The sequence below is a fragment of the Phodopus roborovskii genome, unplaced genomic scaffold (assembly GCF_943737965.1).
Source record: "Phodopus roborovskii unplaced genomic scaffold, PHOROB, whole genome shotgun sequence".
Taxonomy (NCBI): Eukaryota; Metazoa; Chordata; class Mammalia; order Rodentia; family Cricetidae; genus Phodopus; species Phodopus roborovskii.
In genome coordinates this window covers 1344988-1369663 of record NW_026126481.1, presented here as the reverse complement: position 1 = coordinate 1369663, position 24676 = coordinate 1344988, and the positions used below count along the sequence as shown (strand labels likewise).

At 41.7% G+C, this 24676-nt stretch overlaps 1 protein-coding gene across 1 annotated transcript in view; it reads left to right on the top strand.

Moving 5' to 3' along the window:
* Pcsk5 (proprotein convertase subtilisin/kexin type 5) overlaps positions 1–24676 on the top strand; it is a 409247-nt gene that overhangs the window by 267759 nt on the left and 116812 nt on the right. The window contains exons 18-20 of the mRNA XM_051194065.1: positions 2427–2524; positions 2926–3055; positions 3743–3858. Coding sequence (XP_051050022.1) covers positions 2427–2524; positions 2926–3055; positions 3743–3858 — 344 coding nt within the window. The remainder of the gene's footprint in view (positions 1–2426; positions 2525–2925; positions 3056–3742; positions 3859–24676) is intronic.

Sequence of the window (24676 nt, the reverse complement as noted above, 5' to 3'; positions counted from 1 at the left end):
TTTGTTAATTGTGATTTTGGCCAAGTCATTTAACCGCTGTTGTCTTCCATTGTTCTCATTATAAAATGGTGAGACTCTGCCAAATTATGGTTCTATGACCTTACATCAGGTACATAATTAGTGCTTGGGAAATGAAAGACTGCTGAACTTGTTTCTTATTTCTTAGAGAACATTTTATGGGCTAAGTTAAAGCAGAACACACACAGCAGAAATGTGAGAGCCATGTAGTTGTAAATGTTCCAGTAGCTGTATTAAGAGGGGTAAAAAGCTAAAAGCTATAAGGGAAATGATTTCAATAAAATATTTTACTTAGCCTGGTATATCCAAAATATTATCATTACATGTGGCCAACATAAAAGAAAACTATTTGTGAGTTACTCTACATCCTTTATCATTTTATTAAGCCTTTGAAGTCTGGTACATACGGTCTTAACATGTGTCTAAGAGTTAACAATAATGTTTATAAAAAACATCTGTATTAAAATACTTTTAAATCTAATTGAGAGAACAAATTTTATAAAGCCACCCTATTCCAAATGTGCTGAGAAGTTTGCCAATAACTGAATCTACCATAGCTTTTTTTTCAAATGTAGACAAACATTAATTAAAACTGAATGAACATGTAAAATTCAGTTCCTTCGCAGCACACTTCAAGGGCTCAGTAGCCAACTAGATAGCACAGGCCTGAACCAGCTGGTTTATGCAGGAAGGAATGGAGGCAATCGTGAGCAGGACTGGTGGGACTCACCATAACTATATTTTGGGATCAGCTGACCGCTCAGAGTTCATTCACTACCCTCAGTTCCTACACAGTGCAGTCTCTGTCTCCTGCTGAATGAAAGACAACCTTGGAACGCTGTCCTTTCTTGGAGAGCCAAAGCATCTTCCCTAAAACTGTGCTACACTTTTTTGAGTGGTTCTTATTACATCCCACAAAAGGACCTACTTGATGCACTATGCTTTTCTCTAGAACTGGAGGGAGAGAATGAGGTCTTTGTTGGCAGCGGGCCAGCAAGCTCTGACAGAGAAGGGCAGGGACATGAACTTTTGTGAAGCTGCTCTTTGTTACACCAAGGCTCCTTCCTAGGTGCTTCTGGCTGAGCACGTGTCCTCAGAAGACCTGTAAATTTTAACATGGTGGCTAAGAACAAGTAGGAGGAAATACCTTTGCCCAAAGTCCAAAAAAGAAAATAATTAACATGCTAACGGGAGTATTTATGATTCTTTTTTTCAGCTACTTTATTTTTTGTACTTTCTTAGTTTCTTGAGTGAGCAGAGGGGTGAATCAACTTTCAGTTTTCAAAATTAACAAAACCCATATTCAAAGCAGCCCACAAGGGTGTAAATTGGAGCAATACAGAGTGTAAGAAAATAGAAATCATTTGACCATGTCCCATACATATGCATTGTCCAGTAGAATCAATTTGGTAACAAAGGTCACACCCTCTCTCAGTTTCCATTCCATAATACTTTATATGAAATAAAATAAAGCCTATGTATAGTTTTAAGTTCAAGAATCAGGCTGTAAGCTGGGTGTGGTGAAGTGCATCTTCAGTTACATAGCTAGCAAATTCAAGGCAAGGGAGGCTACATGAAAGCCTGTCTCTAAAGGTAATTAATTAGTTAGTTAATGAATTAAACTGTAGGCTATGATAAATGCCATAGCTGACAATAATTTAAAAGAAGAAAATTTTTGTGATTTTTTTTTATATTTTAGAAACTCAGATTTGTCTTATAGTAGTAGTAGTAGTAGTAGTTGCTAGAGAAGTAGAAACCTCCAGAAAAACTAAAACTCAATAGCACCAAGGAAAGTCAAGATGTTTACAAACTTACATTTTGCTGCTTACTCTTTAGAGTGACTTAAGTGAGTAAAAAGTAGCAAAGCTGTGATAGGATATTCCCAATCATAGGATTGTTTTGTCTAAGTCTTTATTGTTTCGTTTCTTTATGGGTTTGAGTGTTTTGCCTGTATGTATGTGTGTATGTGCACCACATGCACAGAATACCCACAGAGGCCAGAAGAAGGCATCTGATCCTCTGGAACTGGAGGACCAGGAAGTTGTGAATAGCCATGTGGGTGCAGGGAACCCAAAATGGTTCTTCTTCAAAAGGGAGTGCTATTAACCACTGAGCCATCCTTCTAGCCACTTGCAAACACTTTGTAAGACTCTGTTAGATACTGAGTAAGGCTGAAATATGCCAGACTATATAACAGAGTCAAAAGAGTGTCCCTTAGGCTTAGCACATATGTGTGCTGCAGATGTTATCACAAGTCCAGAGAAAAGGCTCAGCCATTTTCCTTGCCTTGGGCTTTACTAAATCTATGGTCTGAGGAGAGACTAGTTGTTACACATGGAGTCTGTATATCATTGCCACTTTGCCGTGGGGACAGCAGTCTGTTTATAGCTTGTCTATGTTTCTCACAGCCTTCAGGGATCCCGCTGTTCTGTCACCTGCAGCGATGGACATTTCTTCAATGGCCATGATTGCCAGCCCTGCCACCGCTTCTGTGCTGCCTGTACCGGTACATTCTCCTACTTCTCCCCTTATTCACCTACGTGTGCTGTTGATTTTATTTGATTCCAGCCAACTTTCATGTAGCACTCAGTATGTTTCAAGTAAGTGTAGAGGGATGCATTTCTCCTGATAAGTATGCATCAATTCTCACAGAAAACCAATCATCAGCCCCTTCTCCTCACCAAGAAACTTAAATATCACAGGGGTGTCTTTTTCTCTCTTGGCGAATAGGTTGTTAAAAACACAAGAGTCCCTCCCAGGTCCACTGAAGGAAAGTAAGAAAGAGGACAAAGTTAAGACTTAAGATGGTCATAGATGGGTGGCTTTCAAGGACTGCTATGGAGTTCCATACTTCAGCCTCTTCTGAGGCTTTTTTTTTCTCTGTCTTGAATGTGTTTTGCACTGAAGGGGCTGGAGCAGATGGGTGCATCAACTGCACAGAGGGTTATGTCATGGAAGAGGGAAGATGTGTACAGAGCTGCAGTGTGAGTTACTATTTGGACCATAATTCAGATAATGGATACAAATCCTGTAAGAGGTAAGTCCATTTTGCTCTGATCCTAGACTTGATGGCTGAGTTCTTTGTAGGGCTGCCTTCCTACATAATGAGAAAACTGAGATTCTTTTTTTAAATGGTAAAGTAAGGTTCAGTACTTGCCTTTGAACACTGACCTGCAGAATTGGTTCATGTTACCTGGTATTTGTAATGCCTCAAGACCATCCTAAAGTTTTTAGCATATTCATGTTTGTAGTAGGTGCCTGGAGGCCAAAGGTCAGCATCAAGTGTCTTCCTCAATTGTCCTTTGATTTTTTGAGATAAAGTCATTTGCCAGTTTGGTTAGATGGTCAAGCACAAGTCCCCAGGATCTGTCTCCCTTCCCAGTGCCGAGATTATAGAGGCACAACACCACACCTGCATTTTGACATGGGTGCTGTGGATCTGAACCTTACCAAATTGGCCATAATCCCAACCCCAACTCCCCCTTACACATACCTTAGAGTTTTTAAAATAATAGTTATATTTCCAAGACAAGTTTGTCCCCGTTAGCACCAGTGGCTACCAGCCATGTTTCCTCTAAAGTTATCAAACCTAATAGCTATTGAAGAAAACAATTTTTATCATCTTCAAAGGAAGAATTACCATCAGCTAAGAGCCTGATGGTAAATATACCTTCCTTCATGCAAATGAAGGAGAGATTTAATAAGTTGTGCATTTTGCCCATAGATGTGATAACAGCTGTTTGACATGTAATGGCCCAGGATTCAAGAACTGTTCCAGCTGCCCCAGCGGATATCTCTTAGATTTAGGAGTGTGTCAGATGGGAGCCATCTGCAAGGATGGTGAGTAGAGCTATGTGATTCCATCTTTGATCTTCTCACTTTACAGACTAATGTATTTCCCTCTGTTTTAATAAAAAAAACTAACAAGCACACATCTAACAGGATATGCTCAGTATCTTGTTAACATTCACTCACCTTGAATTTATACCCTTAATAGGTCATGTTGCTTTGTATTGTTTTGTTTTCGTTGTTTAAAGACAGAATCTTACTGTGTAGCTCAGGCTAATCTCAAACTCATGGTCCTATTGCTTCAGCCCCTCAGGGTCATAAGTGTTTGCCACCACACTCCACTTTGTTTCTCTTTATGTTTCTTCTTTTCACTTTCTAATTTGGAGAACAAATAAATCACTTGCAATCCCAAGATGGTTCCAGTTGTTGTAATTCATAAGCTATTTTTCAAGGCAGCTTTTCCTTCATAAAAAAAAAAACTGAGCATATACTAGAGATTGCCCTTTTCCCTTGCACTCCAAGCCTGCTCATGAGGGTACAATGATACATCATTACCATCCAAGTCCATAGCTTACAGTAGCATATATTTTGGCACTAAACCTTCATTATGTTTGAACAAGCATACATGATGTGTCTATCATTATCACATCACACAAGATAGTTTCACTGCCCTAAAAATCTCCTGTGTGATCACCATTCTTAATTCTGCCCTGCCCCTAATTCCTAGGAATCTTTAACTTTTTTTTCTGTATCCATAGAGTCTTTATTTGCAAAACATCTTATATTTATGAACATATAGTATGTAGCCTTTTCCATTTGGTTGGATTTTGAATTGTTTTTTTCCATTTTTTTTTTTTTTTTTTTTTTTTTTTTTTGTCATCTGGACCTTTGCCAGATTTTTTGATGCCTCATACATAGATCTTTATATGCTCCCTTGAGTACTAAGACTTTTGCATAAATATCTCCTAAGTCCTACGTTTTATAAATTTTGGGGCATAGTATTTAATCACATAAATGTTCTCTGACACTTGCCACTTTGTAGTTATTTGAATTTTTATGGCTTTGATATTTGACTCCTAATCAAATGATATCAGAGTATTTCATGATTTCATGAGGTATGTAAGGCTAGGAATTAATATTCCAATCTTTCAGCAGGAAAACCCAAGATGTGATACCCAAAATGGCAGAAAAGGCCTAGACCTAAATATTTCCAAGTGTTGGGCCAGTCTGATTCTCTTGCCATTAATGGTTTTTATCCAAAATTCTGGAACCCACACTATCCCCCAAGACTCTGATTGAATTGCGTAGGATAGAGCATGACATGGATATTTTTAGAAACTTTTAAGTGTTTCTAATTTGAACCTGGTTTAAGGAGCCATTTCTCCTACCAGCTTGGCAACTGCCAGGTTCATTCACTTCTGTGGACATACTGGCCCCCCCCCTCCATAAATTCAGCATATTTCCGTTATTCCAATACCAGCAACAGAGAATTTCAACTCTCCACATAATTCATGTTGAGGGGACTCTAAACATCGTACCTAAACTTTACACATAAATTATATCTCAATGGAGAAATCAGTCGTATTTGAACTATCATTTAACATGTTCTTTTGAGACTGCATTTAGAATAGTCTTGGTCACAAGGAGACAGCCTTAGGGAAAGGTAGCCTGCACTGTGCTTGCTTGTCTGAATGTGAAGTTAGGAGTCTGTATGCTATAATCAGATCGCCACTCCAGACGTGGGCTCCTTTCCCTCCCACACAAAGTGAAGAAGGGAACTCTGACCTCGCGTGGTTATTTCACAGCTCACTGTTAGGAATCTCAAAAGGGTATAACAGGAAGGGAGCACACAAGGCCACTGATAAACAAGGACGTTTGTGATCTCATTTCCTGGAAGCGTCTGGGTGGCTGCAGTCTTCATCATGTTTCTAATAAACAGGTAGTGTAGCATGATAGCCTCAGCCCGCCCCACCCTGTGCTTTTAGCTCTGCCAGGGCTAATTCTGAGTGTAAGATGTTAAGGTAGAATCCTGAAGTCCTGAAGTGGGGGCACCAGTGTCATCTACCTGTCAGCTTTCAGTTGCCAGCACATGCCTTTCTATCTGAATTTAAAAAAAAAAAAAAAAAAAAAAAAAAAAAACCATGGTTCCTTTGTACTAGAATGCAACCAGAACTTTCTTTTTCAACATAAGATTTAAGTGTTTCACAGTCGCAGGACATCTACCTTGAAGTTTTCTCCTATAGCATTTGATACAAGGCACCTAAAGTTAATGGTATACTAACCCTTGCTAAGCCATGTTGATCATGGGCCAAGTCATACCAAATGGCAACCTTGTCAGAGGAAAGTAGTTTGCAGTGAGGCCACTTCCAGACCTGTTGAAGAATAACATCCCTTGAGCCTTCAGTCACATGGCACATGCTCTTAAGGACTACTGTTTGTTCCTTTTCAACTGCCATACTTCCATGATTCTAAGACAATTCTTTAGCAGTTAAAATTTCAGAGATCAGATATATCTGGTCGTTCATGACAACTCACTAATACATCCCATCAGATTGATGAGATGGAGGTGTCTCTGCCTGGATCTAAGGCTTAGCCACAGAGATGTACATTCAGTTGAATGAAGTGTGTGGCTCCTGGCTTTCATGTATCATTTAATAACTGTTCAAATGAACATTGAAGAACTACACACAGAGCACCAAGTCACATACTGTTAATAAAAATAAAATTAACATTCCAGTTGCTACAAAAATATGGTGTCACAGTGTAAACTTTTTTACCTTTGTGATACTGAAATAACAGTGAATGTAAAACCTTGTGTCTTAAGAGTCAATGAAATATGGCACAAATGACTGAATATTTTCTGCTCTAGAGAGCTCTGAGATAAAAAAGTTTCTTGCTTGTGATATTGTTGATTTCTAATTTATTCTTTTTTTCCAATCTCTTTTTCTTTTCACAAATGGATACCAATCACATTCACTGCTGGACTGAAATATTTCTCCTTGAAAACATTGCTGTTGACTGAAATCACTTTGGGTGAACCAAATTCCTTCCCTGTTGACTGCTCCTGAATGACCTCTTCCAACCCCTCAAATCTACCTCTTTGGCCAATCAAAAACCTCCCTCCGTGTGTACTGCTGCTCTCGACTCCACTCCCCCTCTCTCTTGCTGACTTCCGGAAAAGCCACGGAAGAGTCCTGGGCAGAAGGAGGCTTCTGTATGCTTGTGAAAAAGAACAATCTGTGTCAGCGGAAAGTTCTACAACAACTGTGCTGCAAAACATGTACATTCCAAGGCTGAGCAGCCACCTTAGATCCTTGTTCCTGTAGACTTATAGATTATTCCATATTATTAAAGAGAAAAAAAAGCCAAAAACTGCAAACCACCTCTCTCTTTCTTGCTATCTTTTTTTTTTTTTTTCAAGTTTGTGCAGGGAGATGGTGAACTGTTTTGTCAAAACTTAAGTAGAAATAAATAAATAAATAAATAAACCTACAACAAGCCTACCTTTTAAAACTGGATGTTTAGCATTAAACAGCCAGAGTCACAGAGACAGTATTGTATTACCAAAGTATTTAATGCCAAAATTTGAAGTCAAAGTAATAATTTGATTTCCTTCCCTGGTTTGAAGGTCCATTTTATTCCTTGCATTCACTTGCTTATTTTTCCTTTAAAATGCCTAATTTTTTTTTTTTTCTGAGAGCATCACAAAAGCACACATAGATCAAAATGAACAGAAAGCTTTTGCAGCTGTCATTTTTCTGCATCTGGGGGAAATGTCAGGAGACTGGACCTTAGGGTACTAAGAACTTCCTACAGAGTGTGTTCAGCGTCCTTGTCTTAGCGCTACACAGTTCCATGATGATAATTCCCACACGCGACTGGCTTTGTATGTCATGCACTGGTTTTTTGCACTTTTCTCGCCTGATAAGTCTGCTCCATCAGCTTCATCGGGTAGACTTCTGCCACTAGCTTTCCAAACACTGTCAGTTGGGTTCTTTTCCACACAGCTTTGTTCCACACAGAATTGTTCCATAGAGTCAAACTGATGGTAGACGCATTCGATACCCAGAAGGGTTTGAGGCTAACCCAGGTCCCCTGAAGCCCAGAGAGACGTTCCGTAGGCCCAGTGCAGCCTCTTGGTGCTATCTAGCCATTTCCCCCCATAGCATTGTTTTAAACTGTCATCAGAAAATCCATTTGTCATGGTGGGGAGAATTTGAGATAGGATGCAGGAAGCTTCTTCCTGCTGTCAAAAGTTCCTAAGAGGTCCTGAATTTTTTAAGAAATGGAACTTATTTAAATAATATTTAAGCTCATGTGTACACTGGTGGAGCAGTGTTTTTCAATGGTGCTGACTACAAGTTGTCTCATCCTGTCATTTTAAGAAAATAAAACTGGAAATTGAGTGTGGCTGGCACGATTGTACCCTTCTGATTCTGTATTTTCTCACCGTTCTGTCCTTTGACAACTGGGACCATGCTGTCCAGCACCTGTCCACTGAATGTCACCAAGCTGGCATTGCTCTGTCTGTCTGATTCGAAATGTGTTCACTGGTTTTCTGTGACCCATAAACATTTCATGGAATCTAGAATACTGAACTGTAGAGAAACTACTTTGGATCCGTGGTAAAAAAATGATGAAACCCGATACATCTTTTTACATTTCCTCTGAAAGTAACTAATACCAAGCTCTTTCATTTTTTTCTATCAAATCTCCATGGTGACCTCATTTACTTATAGCCTGATCAGGCATTCTCAGGCTCTCACCTTTGGAAAGCTATAGTTCTGAGATGCCTTGGTGTTAGTGCTAAAATGAGAGAGGTGATCTTGGGAAGGAGCTGAGATGTGGATGCTAAAGTCCCTGCTCACACAAACAAGTAGTAAACAGCCTGCCCTGAAAGTCTCCCTAGACAGCAAAGTTCACTTCCAGCTGCAGGGAGATAATGAGTAATTGGTCTATTGACCCCTTTAATAGCATTGTAATGTTACTGCATCACATGATTCATTAGTAACTAAGGAACTGGCAGGTTATTCTGGGCAACTTTTCCTCCCTAGAACACTGTAGGCTCTTCCGACACAAAGAGCAAAGGGAATCCTTGTCATGGTATATTATTCTGCTTACATTCAAATGCACATTTTTTAAATGAACAAATGTAAACTAAACACGAGCCAGGCAGAGGGAAAAAAACTAGATTTGCCTGCAAAGGAATTCAGCCAACTGGGCAAGTTTATTACTAGGTCACAATGATACAAGAGAAAAAAACTGAAGCTTTTGTCCTTGGACAGTTAGCCACTCATATGACAGTAAATTCACTGGGGTCCACCTCCATGCAGGGGCTCATAGAAATACTGGTTTAACTACTAGTTTGTTACTGCCTCATGTATCTACATGACATTATTAACTAGAACATAATGCTTTCAAAGTTTACGTTAATGTGATATATTATGTATAAATATATATATATATATATATTCATGAGTCTATGTAATGGATAGCACAAAGTATGGAGACGTGGAAAATGCTCTTACCCTCTGGAGACAAAAGTCCTATTTTCTGTTTTCTTTTGTCTTTTGATCTTTAATTCACTTCTTAATAGTGACCTGTTGTTAAATCCAAATCCACTTTACTGAAAAAATACTGTACATGTGTAAAATGTTCAGTTGATTTTTTTGTAAAATATAGAACAGTTGTAATTGATACTGGCCAAAATAATTGTTATTCCATATTTTATTTTTTCTATTAAATTAACCTAAGTTCCTGTTTATTTGATCTCTTCATACCCATGTGTAAACATCTCTGAAAGGCTTAGTTGGTGGAAATTTCTCTGCTTCCATATTGAAGTAGAATGCAAAGGGACAGTGGATATGAATGAAATGTCTGTGTACAGACAGAAAAGCAGGAGAAGAGAGGTAGAAATGAACGAGGAAGAAGAGGAAACGACATAAAGAAAGGATGACATTTGGTCAGAAATGTATGTTAAATCTTGTTTTCAGCAAGAACATAATGAAAACTACCTATTAAAGCTTGGCATACTTTCTGTCCAGTTGTAGCAGCCTAGTCCCCAGAATATGTGTGTGTGTGTGTGTGTGTGTGTGTGTGTGTGTGTGTGTAGGGGGGCTGGGGCAGAGATGTAGCAAGTATCTAGTATAAATTTGGCAGTGGCTAACCCTGAACACCTAAAGGATGAGCTTATCCAACAGAAATCTCTGAGATGTAGCACTGGGTGGGACTGGAAATTCGATTAAGAGATCAGTAGATGTGTATTATTATGGATCCTGCTTGAGATGAAGCCACTACCCTATGGCTCATTACTTATCATTTGAGCAGAGAAATCAGAAAAAGTGTCAAGGTGAGTTCTAACCAGACTTAAACATCAGAGAATACATATGGGTATAAGAGAGAGCTTCTGTAATCTAATCACAAAGTTCCAATATAAAGACAAAGGGAATTGATTTTACTGACCACCTATCATGCAGTATACAATATGAGAATATAATACATATATTCTGCTGAACACGTAACTTCTCTGGAGTCTGAGAAAGACAGAGCAGAGGTACATGTATTATCCTGTTTACCCATAAGGAAACCAAAGCATACAAATAGACTCTAAAATGATATGGCAAATTAATAACCACAGTAATAAAATTTGGCAACCAACAGAAAAAAGCAGTGAGTTCCAAATCTTGTGTGTGGGTCACTTAGTTAAGTTTATGCTGAGCTGGTCAAGGTCAAGTTACTGGAACTGATAGAAGTATAATTGGTCTATTATTACTATTACTGTCTAGGGATCTTTGTCGGGTTCAGGGGTCTTGATCAAGTTTGTATAATCTGCCAGTTAAATAATTAAAAGGCAGGGGAAATATCAAGCAGGACAGTTAGCAGCTTGAGACATCTCAAACACGGCAAACAGGAATAGAGAGAATCAGCTACTTAAGGAAGGCTTTTATTAGGGGTGAAGAAACACATACAGCAGGCATGAAGGAAAAGACCATCTGAGGGCACATTTGAGAGGGCTGGAGTTGTTAAAGTCCTTGAAGGGTCTTCCCTAATTTAGGCTTGGCCAATTTGAAGAAATATGGGATCGTGGGATGGTTGATTGATGTTTGATCCAGCCTTAAACTTGTTGAGCCAGTCATCAGCAGGAGAAAAAACAAAGAAGCCCACAGGCCTTTGTTTCAGCTGCCAGACTTTTGTATCAGGCCCAGAGCATGGTGAAAAAGCTTGAAGTTCACTATCCTTATTACCTAGTCATGGCCCCTCTCCCTATCTGTTTGCCCATCAGGAAGTCTGTCTAACTCCTAGAACCCCTTCACAAGTAAGTTTGCCACACACAAGAGGTTCAGGTCAGGAAGATGTGTCCACGGTGTTAATCTAATTAGTTCATTGCTAAAGGCCAGTAGTTCAACTTAAAGTGTCTTAGTCAAGAAATGACTACACCTTTGCCTTTGTTGCTGGCACTCCATCTCTTCTCTGTCCCACCCTAACTACAGTTGCAAAGTTCTCATGTCTCACCCCAATGGAAGCCCTTGTTCCACAGTGGCATTCCTAAGCTTATCGGGAAGTTGCAAGCCATGAACTTGGTAGTGAAGGGAACCCATTGGCTTACTACTACACTGAAGTCAGTGATCAACACCATAGGCACATTTGAGTGTGGAAATACACAGGCTCTACTGGCCACATCAACCCCAGTAGGAAGACTCTCATGGTGCTGACACAGAGCTGTACATTCTTCCCAGTGTTTGGGTCATCACCCAGCCTCACCCAGAATGGCGGCAGACAATGGGGTAAAAATCATGATCAGAAGCAATCTTAAACTGTTCTGGCCTCTTGGATGCCATGTCCTTCCATCCTCTAATACAAAATGGCAGGCAGAAACCAAGACCAGCTACAGCTTGACCTCTCCTACCCTAAGCTGGGCTCTGGGCCCTTAATGTGGAATATGTACATAACACAGAAAATATAAGCCCACTTCCCTTCCTTGGTTAATATCCAGATGCTTTTGTTGCCAACAACAAAGTCCAAAGTTCTCCTCCAGGCACTTTAGAGCCTTTGACATACTCAACTGGGCACAGACAAGATGAACTGAATTTCACCTGTGGCTTGTTGGAGATGCTTGGTACCTTGCAGGAGACTCTAATCCACATAACCATGTCTTCTCATCATCACTAGAGGTAACGATCCAGCCGGATTCAGTTCTTTGGCAAGAAAGAGGCAGTCATGCAGCAGGGCCAGAGAGTGAGTGGTGGCACTGGAGGGACTCTGTTGTCTACTTCAGGAGACTGCAGAAGATCACTTGGCTGTCTCTCCCCTTTGATCACTTAGTGTGACTTCTGAGATAGATGCTCACACCCTAGTTTATGCTGCCCTTAAACTCAGCATTCCTTGGCTTCCTGTGTGCTGGATTAGTAGGCATGAACCTCCATGCCTGGCCTTGGTAGATTATTACTGAGGGATTTGTTTATCAAAATATCTTCCAGTTGGCCATTGTTTGGATACAGCTGTTGTTTTGTTTTCTGAGCAATGACGGTATTTCTAAAAATAAATTCCACTGTTTCTGAGGTTCAGATGGTTAAGTTCTTGAACTTTTGTCAATATTTTTATATACCTTAGGGATGTAATGTTTTAAGATTAACATGGTTTTATTTAATTGGGGACACACTAAAGTCAGCACAGAGATGAACTTTCTGGCGAAAGAGTGCCAGCTAGTAGAAGGTGTGGCCCAAGCTCAAGCCACTACTTCACCCTTCTGCCCCACACAGCTTCCTTTCTTAAGACTGCTAGAGCACATTGAGTTCATATTACACATGTTGCAAAGCGAGGAGGTACCTTTTCCCAAGAAAGGATGAAAAGTACACTGATCCTTTAAACTTGGCTTTTTTTTTCTTACTGTAGACAGAGTCACTCATGTACCGAGCTCTGAGGGTCTTCTTCAGGCTGACCTTCTAATAGAGACATTCATACAAAACACTGAGCTGTAATGTGATACTATTTGAAGGAGTATAAAGCATGCTGAGAGTCCAGAGAAGCAAGCTCCCTTTAACAATGAAGTGTTGATGTCCTTTGTCCTTCTATGTGCTTGCCAAGGGCATCCCAAAATAGTGTGAGCATTACAAATAGAGTTGGCTCTCATGTGCACAAATAAAGCTGCAAAGGACAAAATCAAATGATATTTTAATTAAATGCCTGTAAATTGGAACATGTCAAACTAGTCAGTTGTAACTCCACTCCTAAAGAATCATGTACAATTAAGTTTAATGTAGGATGAAGGTGAATTTTAATGATTGACACAATGTGGAATCGCCAGAGGTTGGAGCAGGTAGGCTCCATGGGGATCTTGCATATCACCTTGAAAAAGAGGGACAAATTCACCGTTTACTCCAAAAGCCATGTCTCAGAAATGACACTGAGGTGAGAGCTGAGAGGATACTCCACAAAGAAAGCAACATGTAAATTCTGTCTTTGCTTTCCACACGCTCTCCAAGGAGCATTTGGTATCACTGCTTTAAACATCATCTCTACTATTCTACTTTCCATTTAAATAACAAAATCCCTGAGGCTACACGCTTTATAAAGACAGCAAGTTTATTTAGCACAAACGTGGGGAGCTAGTAAGTCCACCCAATGTGACATTGGTTTATGAATCCATACACACACCCATCCCTGCTCCTGAATTACATTGCATCATGGTAGAAGGCATGGCTACAGGATAGAAAAGATCATATGGAGAGACAGGAAGTCACTGAGAACTAGGGGCAAGACAGGCTTGCTTTTTTTTCCAGCAGTGCAGTCATGAGAACCAGATAGAATACCATGACAACTATCTTAATTTATTACAAGGACCATATCTCATGGTTTCCCAATAAGTACCACCCTTAAACACTTCTCACCACTTAACATCACACACTAGGAATCTACTTCTAACATTCTTTTTCTAATTTCCCCCAAACATCACAGATTCAATTAAATATTGGCTATTTCCCTTCAGATATCTGGTAGGCATCTCAACTAACACATCCAAAACAGACTTCAATCTCACCCCCATCAACAGTACCCCTAGAGTTCTCCTTTCTCAGTACAGGGTCATTGTAAACCCACTCAGTTGCTCTTTTCTACCCCAAATCCAACTTAACAGCAAAGTACCACTGACTATCTCCAAATCTCTCTCTTGATTGCCCACTTCTGTCCACTCCATGAGCCCTTGAGTGGATCCTCTGCCTTCCTCCTGCACCTCTATCTTCTCTTTTGTCCCTGTCCCATCCACATACCAGACTGTCAGGTTTTGTCTCTCACTTATTCAGAATAAAACCTAAACTTCCCTGAGATCTTTCTGCCCTTGCCGCATGATGCACTCACCTTTGGCCTCATACTCTGATCATACCAGTTTTTTTGTGTGTGCCCTGCAAACAAAACCAGTGTACTTATGCCTCAAGATAGCAGATTTTAGTTAAAAAAAAAAACTCAGAAAACAGGTTCCCCCATATACCCATTTTACTCTTTCTATAGCCATAATTGCATGACATTCTTGATTGATTTGCCTATTGATTGTCAGTTGACTCCAGAAGAACCGGTGCAACTCTGTCCATCTTGTCCACAACTGCATTTTGTATGTCTAGAATTCTTTGTTTAATAACAATTAGTGGAATAAATGAATAAGAAGACATCAAAGGAGAGTGACATTTGATTTGAGTCTCAAAGGATAAGCAAGGTTTTTGTAATTCGGAGAAACTTAGAAGGGTGCTCAAGAGAGTCTATGAAAAGCTACTTGAAGGACTGTGCAGGGAAAAGGCAGGCAGGGGAAGGAGTAAGCAGGGTAAGCAAGCAGCTGGAGTAAAGATTCATGGACTGTTGCCCTCCATCCATCTCCTCTTCACCAGCCATCAGCCCTCTTGAGAGGCTAATTGACTTGCCCAAGGACCCCATCAAATAACCTTTTGGCTTCTCACCAATGTATTTGGGAAGCAATCATTCAGAGAGAGTGCTGAGGAGGGCATACTTGCTCCAGTCCCCAGAGGGCTAATGGGTGCTTTGAGCCAAGCAAATGAAAGGCTAGGGGACTCAGCAAAACTCAGTGGCCAGATGAGCTCACATTAGAGAGGTGACCTGCACCTCTTCCCCAGCATTGTATCACAGGCTGGGGGCAGCATGACAATGTCACACATTATCCCAAAACAGAAATCCTGTGAACCCATCTAACAAATCTGGGGGAACATATTCTAGGTGTTTTCAAACAGGCTTTTGTTGCCTCCTTACTCATAGTGGTTACAAAACAATAAAAGCTTAGCTATCAAAGAAAGAGGAAGGCCTGCATTACCGATGGGGGTGTATTTGTAGTTGACTTCATGTGATGAGGGCCAGCAAAATGACTTTGACCATTTTCTGTCTCTGTTTCACCTTGGAGCCTTAGAAAGACCTTTCTGCCTCCCGACTCTGACTGCTCAGGCTCTGGTCCACCTTCATCAAGTGTCTTCACAATGGACTGTTAGGAATCCTGCTTGTTAATCTTATTCAATACACCCTGTGTGTCACTTTGCCCTTCTTTAAGCTCCACACTAGTCCTCACAGACTTTCAAGAACCCAACACTGAACGTGAGGCCTCACCCTCTGTGGACCTCACTTTCTTTGAATACAGTTGAAAATGTTTTCTGTAGCTTGAAGAGCCTGTTCAGTCTGACCTGCTACAATTCCTTAACCTTGTCCCTTACCACCCTCTCTTCCCCTGGATCCTTCTATTCTGCCCTGAAATGTAGACCTTTCCTACAAGGCATTTCCCATGTTTGAGTCTACCCCAGGTGATCAGCCATGCTAGCTGATACATGGTATCTGTGCTGCAGTCATTTCTTCATTTCCTGACTCTCACAGGGATGTTAGATCTCCCTATTTATCTTATTTTCTCCATTATTCTTAGCATACATTAATTGTAGAAAATAATGGGTTTCATCTGACATTTTCTTTCTTAATAGAAATTTGTATTTAAATTAGAAACAATTATTTTACATATCAACCCCAGTTCCCTCTCCCATCCTCCCATCCCCCCAATGAGATTCCCCCTGACCCCACCCCCTCATCCACTCCCCAGGGAGGGTAAGGCCTTCCATGAGGGATCATCAAAGTCTGTCACGTCCTTTGGAGCAGGGCCTAGGCCCTCCCCCGTGTATCTAGGCTGAGAGAGTATCCCTCCATGGGGAATGGGCTCTCAAAGCCCATTTGTGCATGAAGGATAAATACTGGTTTCACTGCCAGAGGCCTCATAAACTGCCCAAGCCCTCCAACTGACACCCACACTCAAGGGGACTAGTTTGGTCTTATGCTGGTTTCCAAGCTGTCAGTCTGGGGTCCATGAGCTCCCCTTTGTTCAGGTCAGCTGTCTCTGTGGATTTACCCAGCATGGTCTAGACCACTTTACTCATCACTACTCCCTCTCTACAACTTGATTCCAGGAGTTCAGCTCAATGCTTAGCTGTGGGTGTCTGCTTCTGCTTCCATTAATTACTGGATGAAGATTCTAGGATGTCATTTAAGGTAGTCATCAATCTCATTATTGGGAAAGGGCATTTAAGGTAGCCTCTCCACTATTGCTTAGATTGTTAGTTGGGGTCATCCTTGTGGATCTCTGGACATTTCCCTTGTGCCAGATTTATCTTTAAACCTAAAATGGTTCCATCTATTAAAGTATCTCTTTTCTTGTTCTCCTCTATTCTTCCCCTGACTCAATCTTCCTGATCCCTCATGTTCTCCTCCTCCTCTTCTCCCCTTCTCTTTTTCCTACCTCCTTTCCCCTTCCTCACATGCTCCCAATTTGCTCAGGAGCTCTTGTCCCTTCCCCTTTTTAAGAGGACCATGTATGTCTCTCCATGTGTCCTAGTTTCTCTGGCAGTGTGGATTGTAGCCTGGTGATCCTTTGCTCTATGTCTAATACCCATATATGAGTGAGTACATACCATGCTTGTCTTTCTGTGACTGGGTTACCTCACTCAGGATGGTTTCTTCTAGTTGACATTTTCATGTGCATATAATGTTCCTTCATTATATCCATGCTCCCATTCTCCTATCTTACTCTCCAATTCTGATTTCCAACATCATTCCTAACTGTCCCCTGCTGTCAATGAAAGTCCCCACTTTGTGTCAGTTATAGTTGGTCTCTTGTTCTCCACAGTAGTATTTGATGCAGTAAGTCTCACTCTGTGGATGCAAACACAAAGGTCAATATACTGTCCCACGGACTAGGTGCTTGATAGCTCTTCCATCAATATGTAAACAAAAGATTTCATGAAGGGTTAAATGAATAATTGAACAAATGAAAATAAAAGAGTACCCATGACCCAGATACTGGGATAATTAAATCCTGAGTGTGTGTGGCTTCAGGATTCGCCTACCTTCCTCCACATCTTCAGTTTCCTATCCTTTGGTGCCTTCCCTGGCAACCCTTCAGCTCCATGGCATTGTAAAGGAAGCAGGAGATTTTATGAAGTTTCTGTCATTTGCCAGAAATGGCATGTAACAGCATCAGCACAAAGAAGAACTAAAACTTTAGAATAAACCTCAATACAGTGGAGGCCATCACAGCAAAGGAGTGAGTACTGTGTAGTATTCTACTTCCTTGTCTTGTGACTGTGACAAAATACCTTATGAAAGCTATTTAACCAAGGAAAGGTTTATTTTATTGCTCAAAAGGGAGTGGTTACCATGGCACCAGGAAGATGAGGTAGCATGTCACATTGTGCCTCCATCATTCAGGAGTTGAGCTGAATACAATTTTTTTTTTGCAGTCTGGTAATATAGCTGGTAAAATGGTGCCACAGATATTCAGTAAGAACTTTGCTCCCTAGTGAGTCCTTTCTGGAAACAGCCTCATAGATAGCATCCAAATGTATATTTCTGCAGTGATTCCAAATCAAGTTGACAGTGAAGCTTAACCTTCAGGAGTAAGCTAAGAGGCAGTATCCTAAACACATGCCCCTGAGATGCCGGATGTATTCACAGCTGAGAAGAGAACATACAGAAGAAACCAGAGATGTAATGGTCACTCTGATTTCTATGAAGGAAAGGAAGAGATGAGATGAAATGATTGGATGGGATGGGGTGGGGTGGGGTGGGGTGACCTGAACTTTACAGTTGCACCCAAGACTGATATAGTCAAAGACACCTGGTGAAAGAATGAGACAGGCGAGACATGGGGCAGAAAGGAAGGCAGGAGAATTTTAAAGAGAGAGGAGGGTGACAGACAGCTGCTGATCAGAAGATGACAGAAGTGAGACACAACCAAGAAATGTAGCTAGCTCTAGGAACAGAATACAACCTGCCACCAACAGTTACCAAGGAAAAGGGTTCCGCCAGGGCTCTGCCCAGAACCTGAAGGAACCTGGCTCCAGGTGAGAAAGAATGAAGGCTGACAACACACTGACATCAACCTTATAAAACCCAGAACAGAGAATCAACTAGGCCACACTGTGCCCAAACTTCCAGCCTACAGAACATGGGACAGCTGGGTGCTTTTAAAACAACTACATTTATTCTGCAGTAGAAAACTAACAAAATCATCACAGGTGGAGATGAACCACTGAGGTGACACATCATTTCTGAGATGTGTGGTTTTGAATTATCTGAAGCCACAATGGCAGACGTGACACCTCCTGCTTTCCATTTAATTTTATTGCATTTTTATGAATATTTGTGAGGTTTATTGGGGAAAGGGCGTGGCTGTGTGCCGTGTGTGTGTGTGTGTGTGTGTGTGTGTGTGTGTGTGTGTGTGTGTGTGTGTGTGTGTGTGTGTTACCTGCAAAGGCCAGAAAAAGGCATTGGAACCGCCAGAGTGATAAGCCATTGTGAGCTTCCCAGCACGGGTTCTGGGAACTGAACCTGGATCCTCTGCAAGAACAGCAAGTTCACTTAGCATCTGAGCCACCTCTCTAGCTTTTATTTTGAGATAGGGTCTCATGTGGTCCCAAGTGACCTCCAATGCATTATGTAGCTAGTTCTCTTGCCCCCACCTCCCAAGCACTGGCATTATACCTGTGCTACACCACATCTGCTTTAATCAAGTTCTTTAAGGATGGGCACTGAAGAAACGTGCGGCTGTGTGCCAGTCATTGTTCAGCAATGCTAAAGCAAATCAGGGGTGTTGTAATTTTTGAATTATAAGAAAGAAAGATGCTATAGACAGGGTTCAAACAGGTTTTTTTGTTGTTGTTGTTGTTTGGTTGGTTGGTTGGTTGGTTGGTTTTGTTTTAATGGACATGGATCATAAAAGGGGGAAAAGAAAAGAGGGAGACTGGCCTCCTGGACAGGAGTGGCAGGAAAGAGGAAAGAGAGGCAGAGGTAGGACACACACACACACAGGGGGGGGGGGGGTAAAAGGCGGAGAGAAATGGGAGGTAGGCTGGGCCCTTTGGAAAGGAAACAATTTGAATACACATGGTTGGTGTTCTTAGTGGAAGCAGCTGAGGGTGTATCTTTCCAGAACTCCAAAGATAGGCCAGTACAAATGCCTAAATGCTAACAAGTGGTTCCTCAGATTGAAGTAGTGATTGATGGTGAACAGCTTCATCACTATGGTCTATAGTCTCTGGCCTCAGCCTCCTGGGTGTGTGGCTGGATGATGCCCTGCCCTTGCAGTCCACAGCCTCTGAACCTCCACCCAGATGCATGGTGGAGAGTTCACCAGCCATTGTTGACAGACAGTTTGAGGCTGAATACCCTGACTTCCAACATGCTCATGTGGCTCTCTGCAGCGGATCGGCCACAGGCAGGCCAACTCACCACTAAGCGAGCCTTTGCGCCTTTTCACTTGATGGGCTGAAGTCCTTGCAGCCACTTTCCAGGCCTGTTCGCTTGGATGTGTGGCATAAATAGCTGTGTTTGTGGCAGATGGGCTGTAGAAGCATTATCCTCTGCATATCCAAATTGAATTTATCGCGCATTTCCTGATAACCTGCTAAGGATCAGTGGTTGAGCTCGGCCCTTCTGTTTTCACTACCCGCCATTGCAGAAGCATGTCCCCATGTCAGGCTGGAATGACCATTTGTCCTCTAGGGGCCTGTCATCATCCAGGGCTTCCTACTGAGTCCTACCTCTCCCCTCTGGCAACACAACTGACTTAACTGTTTCTTTCCTTTCTCCCACCCCACCCTATGAGTCCAGCTCACCAGGTAGGTGTCCCTGATACTCCCACTATGGAGAAGTGACTGGGTTGAACCTAGCCTATTTTAAAAACCATCACATCTAAGAAATGGCTCAATGTCATAAAAACCATCACAGCGAATCTGGAAGGAGGCTGACTGGCTTCAAAAGCCAGTGTGATCATGGGAAGTACATATCTTTGTGAATATTTCTCCATTTGAACTGTAACAGTCCTATGAAGACATTGTTAGGATTAAATAGCAATGTCTGTATCAGGAACAACAGTGATTTCTCTTAATTCTACTTAAACTACAAATCTAACATTAATCCTTGATTCCTCCTTTCTGCTTATAACAAATTCATGACCAACGTTAATCACTTTGCCTCTGCTTCTCTCCTGAGTCTGTCCTCTTCCTTCCATCCACTACCACAACGGGCCATCTATCTCCATCCACTGCCATTCTAGGTCAACTTTCTCCATCAATTGCCACACTGAGTCAGCTGTCTCCAATCCTACCACCATACTAGGTCACCATCACTGGCCTGAGCAACTGGGAGCCATCCTTTCATACTCTTGACAAATTCAGCCTTAAGCTTTAAAAAATAAGTAAATAAAAAGTTGAAATGGTGTGAAAATCCAATCTGAGTTTACTCTTCTCCTGCTGAAACCTGTGGCTTCTAGTAATACCAGAGCCAGCAGGAAATCCTGCAAAATCTGACCCTTCCCCTTTCTCTCCATTTCTCCATCCCTCGCTCTACCCTTCCTACCCCCCCATGGCCATCCTGGCCTTCCTTTGGTGCCCATATTTGCCAAGCCTGCCCCTGCCACCCACTCCAGAATGTAAATGTGACAACTTTGGCTTTTTCTCACTTTGTGTGTTTCATGCTTAGCGCCATTACTGCCATAGGATTTTTTTCTCAATGGGTTTTGAATGAATGAATAAATATACTGTGACACAATCATAGGGTCTGGACAAGTAAGGCATTTCTGTTCATTTGACTCCTATTTGAGAGTAAACAGGATGAGAAATAAATTATGTAACATCAGAAATGCCAAATTATTGGCCAGATAACAGTTGAATCCATGAGGCCTTTTGTACATATTGCAAACCGTGGTAAAAACAGCTATGCCAGGAGGAGGAGGCAGGGATCAGCAAAGGTAAATGTGTGTGGTCTTAAAATATATGCAATGACAGGTAGATAGCTATATAGATATGTCCTGCCTGGTCCTGCAGCCATTTAGTCCCAAATTAACACACTGAGGCTTATATTAATTAGAAAGTGGCCAATGGCTCAGGCTTCTTACTGACTAGCTAATTCTTAATTATTAACCCACTTCTATTAACATAAGTATTTTCACATAGTCTTGGCTTATGAGAATGCCCAGACCTGTTACTCCTTCAGCAGCTACATAAGTCTCCCTGTTAGCTCCTCTCTGGGTGCTCTCCCCAGGATTCTCCTTGTCTGGTAGCCCTGCCTATACTTCCTGCCTGGGTATTGGACAGTTGGTGTTTTATTCACCAACCAATGAGAGAAACATATATTAACCCATCAGGGTATAGCAAGTTTGAAACAAGGCTAGGCTACATAGGAAGACCCTGTTTCAAAAACAAAAAAATGAAGAAATAGCTTGTCTAGTGTGTACAAGGCCCTGGGTTCAATCTCTGGCATGATAAAAGAAAGAAAGTATGGGAGGGAGAGAGGGAAGGAGGGAGGAACGGGTGGAGGGACGGAGGCAAAAAAGAGTGAAGGAAGGAAGAAAAGAGTATACTACAAGTCTAAAGGGTCAGACAGCAACTGAATGCCATCAAGGCTGAGAATGTAGCAAGTGCTAGAGCAGCTGTCTAGTGTTAGGACAGTGGGGGATCTGGGGTTGTTCTATTCCTGGCCCTACAAAAACAAAGCAAAAAGTGTCAAATGCCTTTTTCTCTATTCTTTCTGCTCGATAATAGCTATGATTTCTTTAGGTCTACTTTCTAAAAAGGTTTTTCTCTCAAAAAAAATACACAAAGCTTAGCTTTCTACTATCCTACTACTAGGTTAGCAATTATTTTTTTCTTTGTCCCTAACCAACCTACTGCCTCACCATTCCAGCTCTGCAGAATTCACACACAATGGCCTGGAGCTGAAAATTGGAGGGTAGCCCATGGGGTTCCCACAGACACAGTGAGAAGTGGGGCAGGGTATAGAGGTGAGACTTCTCAAGCCACAGTGGATTCCTGGGGTTGGTTGGAACAGCATGACCTATGAGGTCTGCACTAGAAACATTGGTGAATGGATTAGCATTGAGAAATTCCCAAGCTTGCTACATCTCTGTTTCATAAGGTTATCAGAGTACAGAAACATAAAATTTATCTTCGATTACTAATTCACTCCAGCAACAAATTGGAATGATCTGGGCTTCAGGTCACTGCAATCTAGTCTCCCTGTCTTCAGACAGCCAAGAACACAAGGACCTTCTCTTGTCCTGGAAACTCCAGATGTTCTTGTGCTCCAAAACTGTAATCAAGTGATTATCAACAGAGGGATCAGTGTTCCCTTGACATCTCAGCCTAATGTATGCACAGCTTTAAAATATAAGAGAATATTATATTTTTATAAATATAAAAATGTAATAAAATAACACCCACATCATGCTGTGCCTGTCAAACTCACTCCACCTCTACCTCTCTGAAACTCCATGGAGAAAACATGCACCATAGCTTCCCCTTCGTATGGAGAATCCCAGAATGTCTTTGCAGTATTGACATTATATCCCTGAGAAATGAGCAGCCTAAGGCTACACCCAGATGGTGACTTTCCCACCAAAGGATTCTAAGACTAGCTAGCACATAGTAGCGGTGTGTCAGAAGTACTCAGAAACCTCATTTGGTCAGCGTTAATCCAACCTCAGGATTTCTAATTCAGCTGGTCCTGGCTACAAGCTGAGAATACTGTTTCTAATGAAGTCTCAGTTGACACAGATACCACTGGTCCTATCTTGGGAATCACCAACATGGGTGTTAAATAGCAGACCCACTAATTGGGCTCAGAGATTCAGGTTCAAGTCATAGCTCTGCGACTCACCAAGTAATCTTTACCCAGTCACTGACTCTCTCTAGTCCCCAGCTTTCCTTGCGTATGGAAAGGAAACAACAATGACAGCATAGCTAAGACTCCAATAAGACACAATGCACCCCATAGTCACCCTTCCCCTACTGTAAGGAGTAAGGTTTCTCCTGCTGGCCTGGACCCACCACGGAGCCAGCCCCAAATAACACACAGAGACACTGTATTAGGTATAATGCTATTGACCAGTTATTAGTTTCTTATCCACTAGCTCTGTCTTAATTATTAACCCATTTCTATTAATCTAAGTGTTTCCACGTGGTCTCGTCTTACCGAGGAGTGGGCTCTCTCCAGTCTCTCCATGCTGACTCCTCAAATCCTCCTTGTCTCCTAGTCCCACCTATCTTGCTTTCCTATTGGCCAACAGTGCTTTATTCATTACCCAGTATGAGAAACATATTTACAGAATGACATCTGCCATCACCCTACTGTCTCCTAATTTGCTGGTTACTATTTCTTATTGTGAACACACACTTAAGGAGAGACTTATTTTAGACCAGGACTTCAGTACAAAACCAGCTGGATCTGTTGCTGTGGGACTGAGGCTGTGGGCATGATAGGACCATTCTGCAGAGGCTGCCCAGGAAGAAGAAAGATCTAGGAAATAGCTGGGGCAAGCTGTGTCTTTACAGGGTACATTCCTCTAAGATACTTCTTCCAATGAAACCCTGCACCCCACTTTCCACCACCTCCTAGTAGCACCCTCGCATCAGGCACCCATCTAAGAGTTCATCCACTGATGAAGTCAGGGTTCTCAAGATGGAAGCTCTTTCCCCAAACCCACCAGCCAGAAGCCAGCTTTTAATATTTCAGACACCAATCACAACCGGAGACTAAAATGTGGCTCCATCAGGGCTGCCATGGCAACACTTGAGTGGTAGGCAGTGTAGAGCCAATGCCTCTCTCCAGAGATGTACCAACCACAGGCAATGCTAAGTGAGTATCCAGGTGTTCAGTTGGCCTCCTTTCAAAAGCAGTAGTAACCTGACATTTCTCCTGCAGGATGCTGCCCAGGTAGTTTTGGCCATGGCCACAAGAAATTAAGTTATTCGTCCCAAACCACACAGTTCAGTGGACACAGAGCTCCCAAGTAAGAAGAGCACAGCTATCTGCTGATTCATCCACACCAGTTCACAGCCTTGGTGTACAAGTGTCTTATAGCCACTGTAACAAATGACCACAGCTTGGTACCTTAATACAATATATATGTATTCTCCAGTTCTAGAACTCAGTAGTTGGGTCTCACTGGATCAAAGCGAAGTGTTAGCGGGCTCACCTTTCACATGACTCTGCACAGACCTTGCTTTTTCCAATCTCTGGAGATGCATTGCTTGAATTCCTCTGCTCATGGTCCCATTGCCAAAGCTAATAACAGTACTTTAAAACTCTTTTTCTGCTGGTCATTATAATATCTTCTTCTCTAATCAAACATACTCTATTTCTTCCCATAAGTATGCTGGTGATTACATTGATCCAGCCAATATTACTAATAATATCCCAATCTCAAGATCTTTAATGAAACTACATCCGCAAATTACTTTTGCCATGCAAGGTAATGTTCATGAGGCATGTTCACCACACTTTTGAGAGGCATTATTTAGCCTACTACACTTGGTTCTTCTACCCTCTCAGCTACCATTTGTCT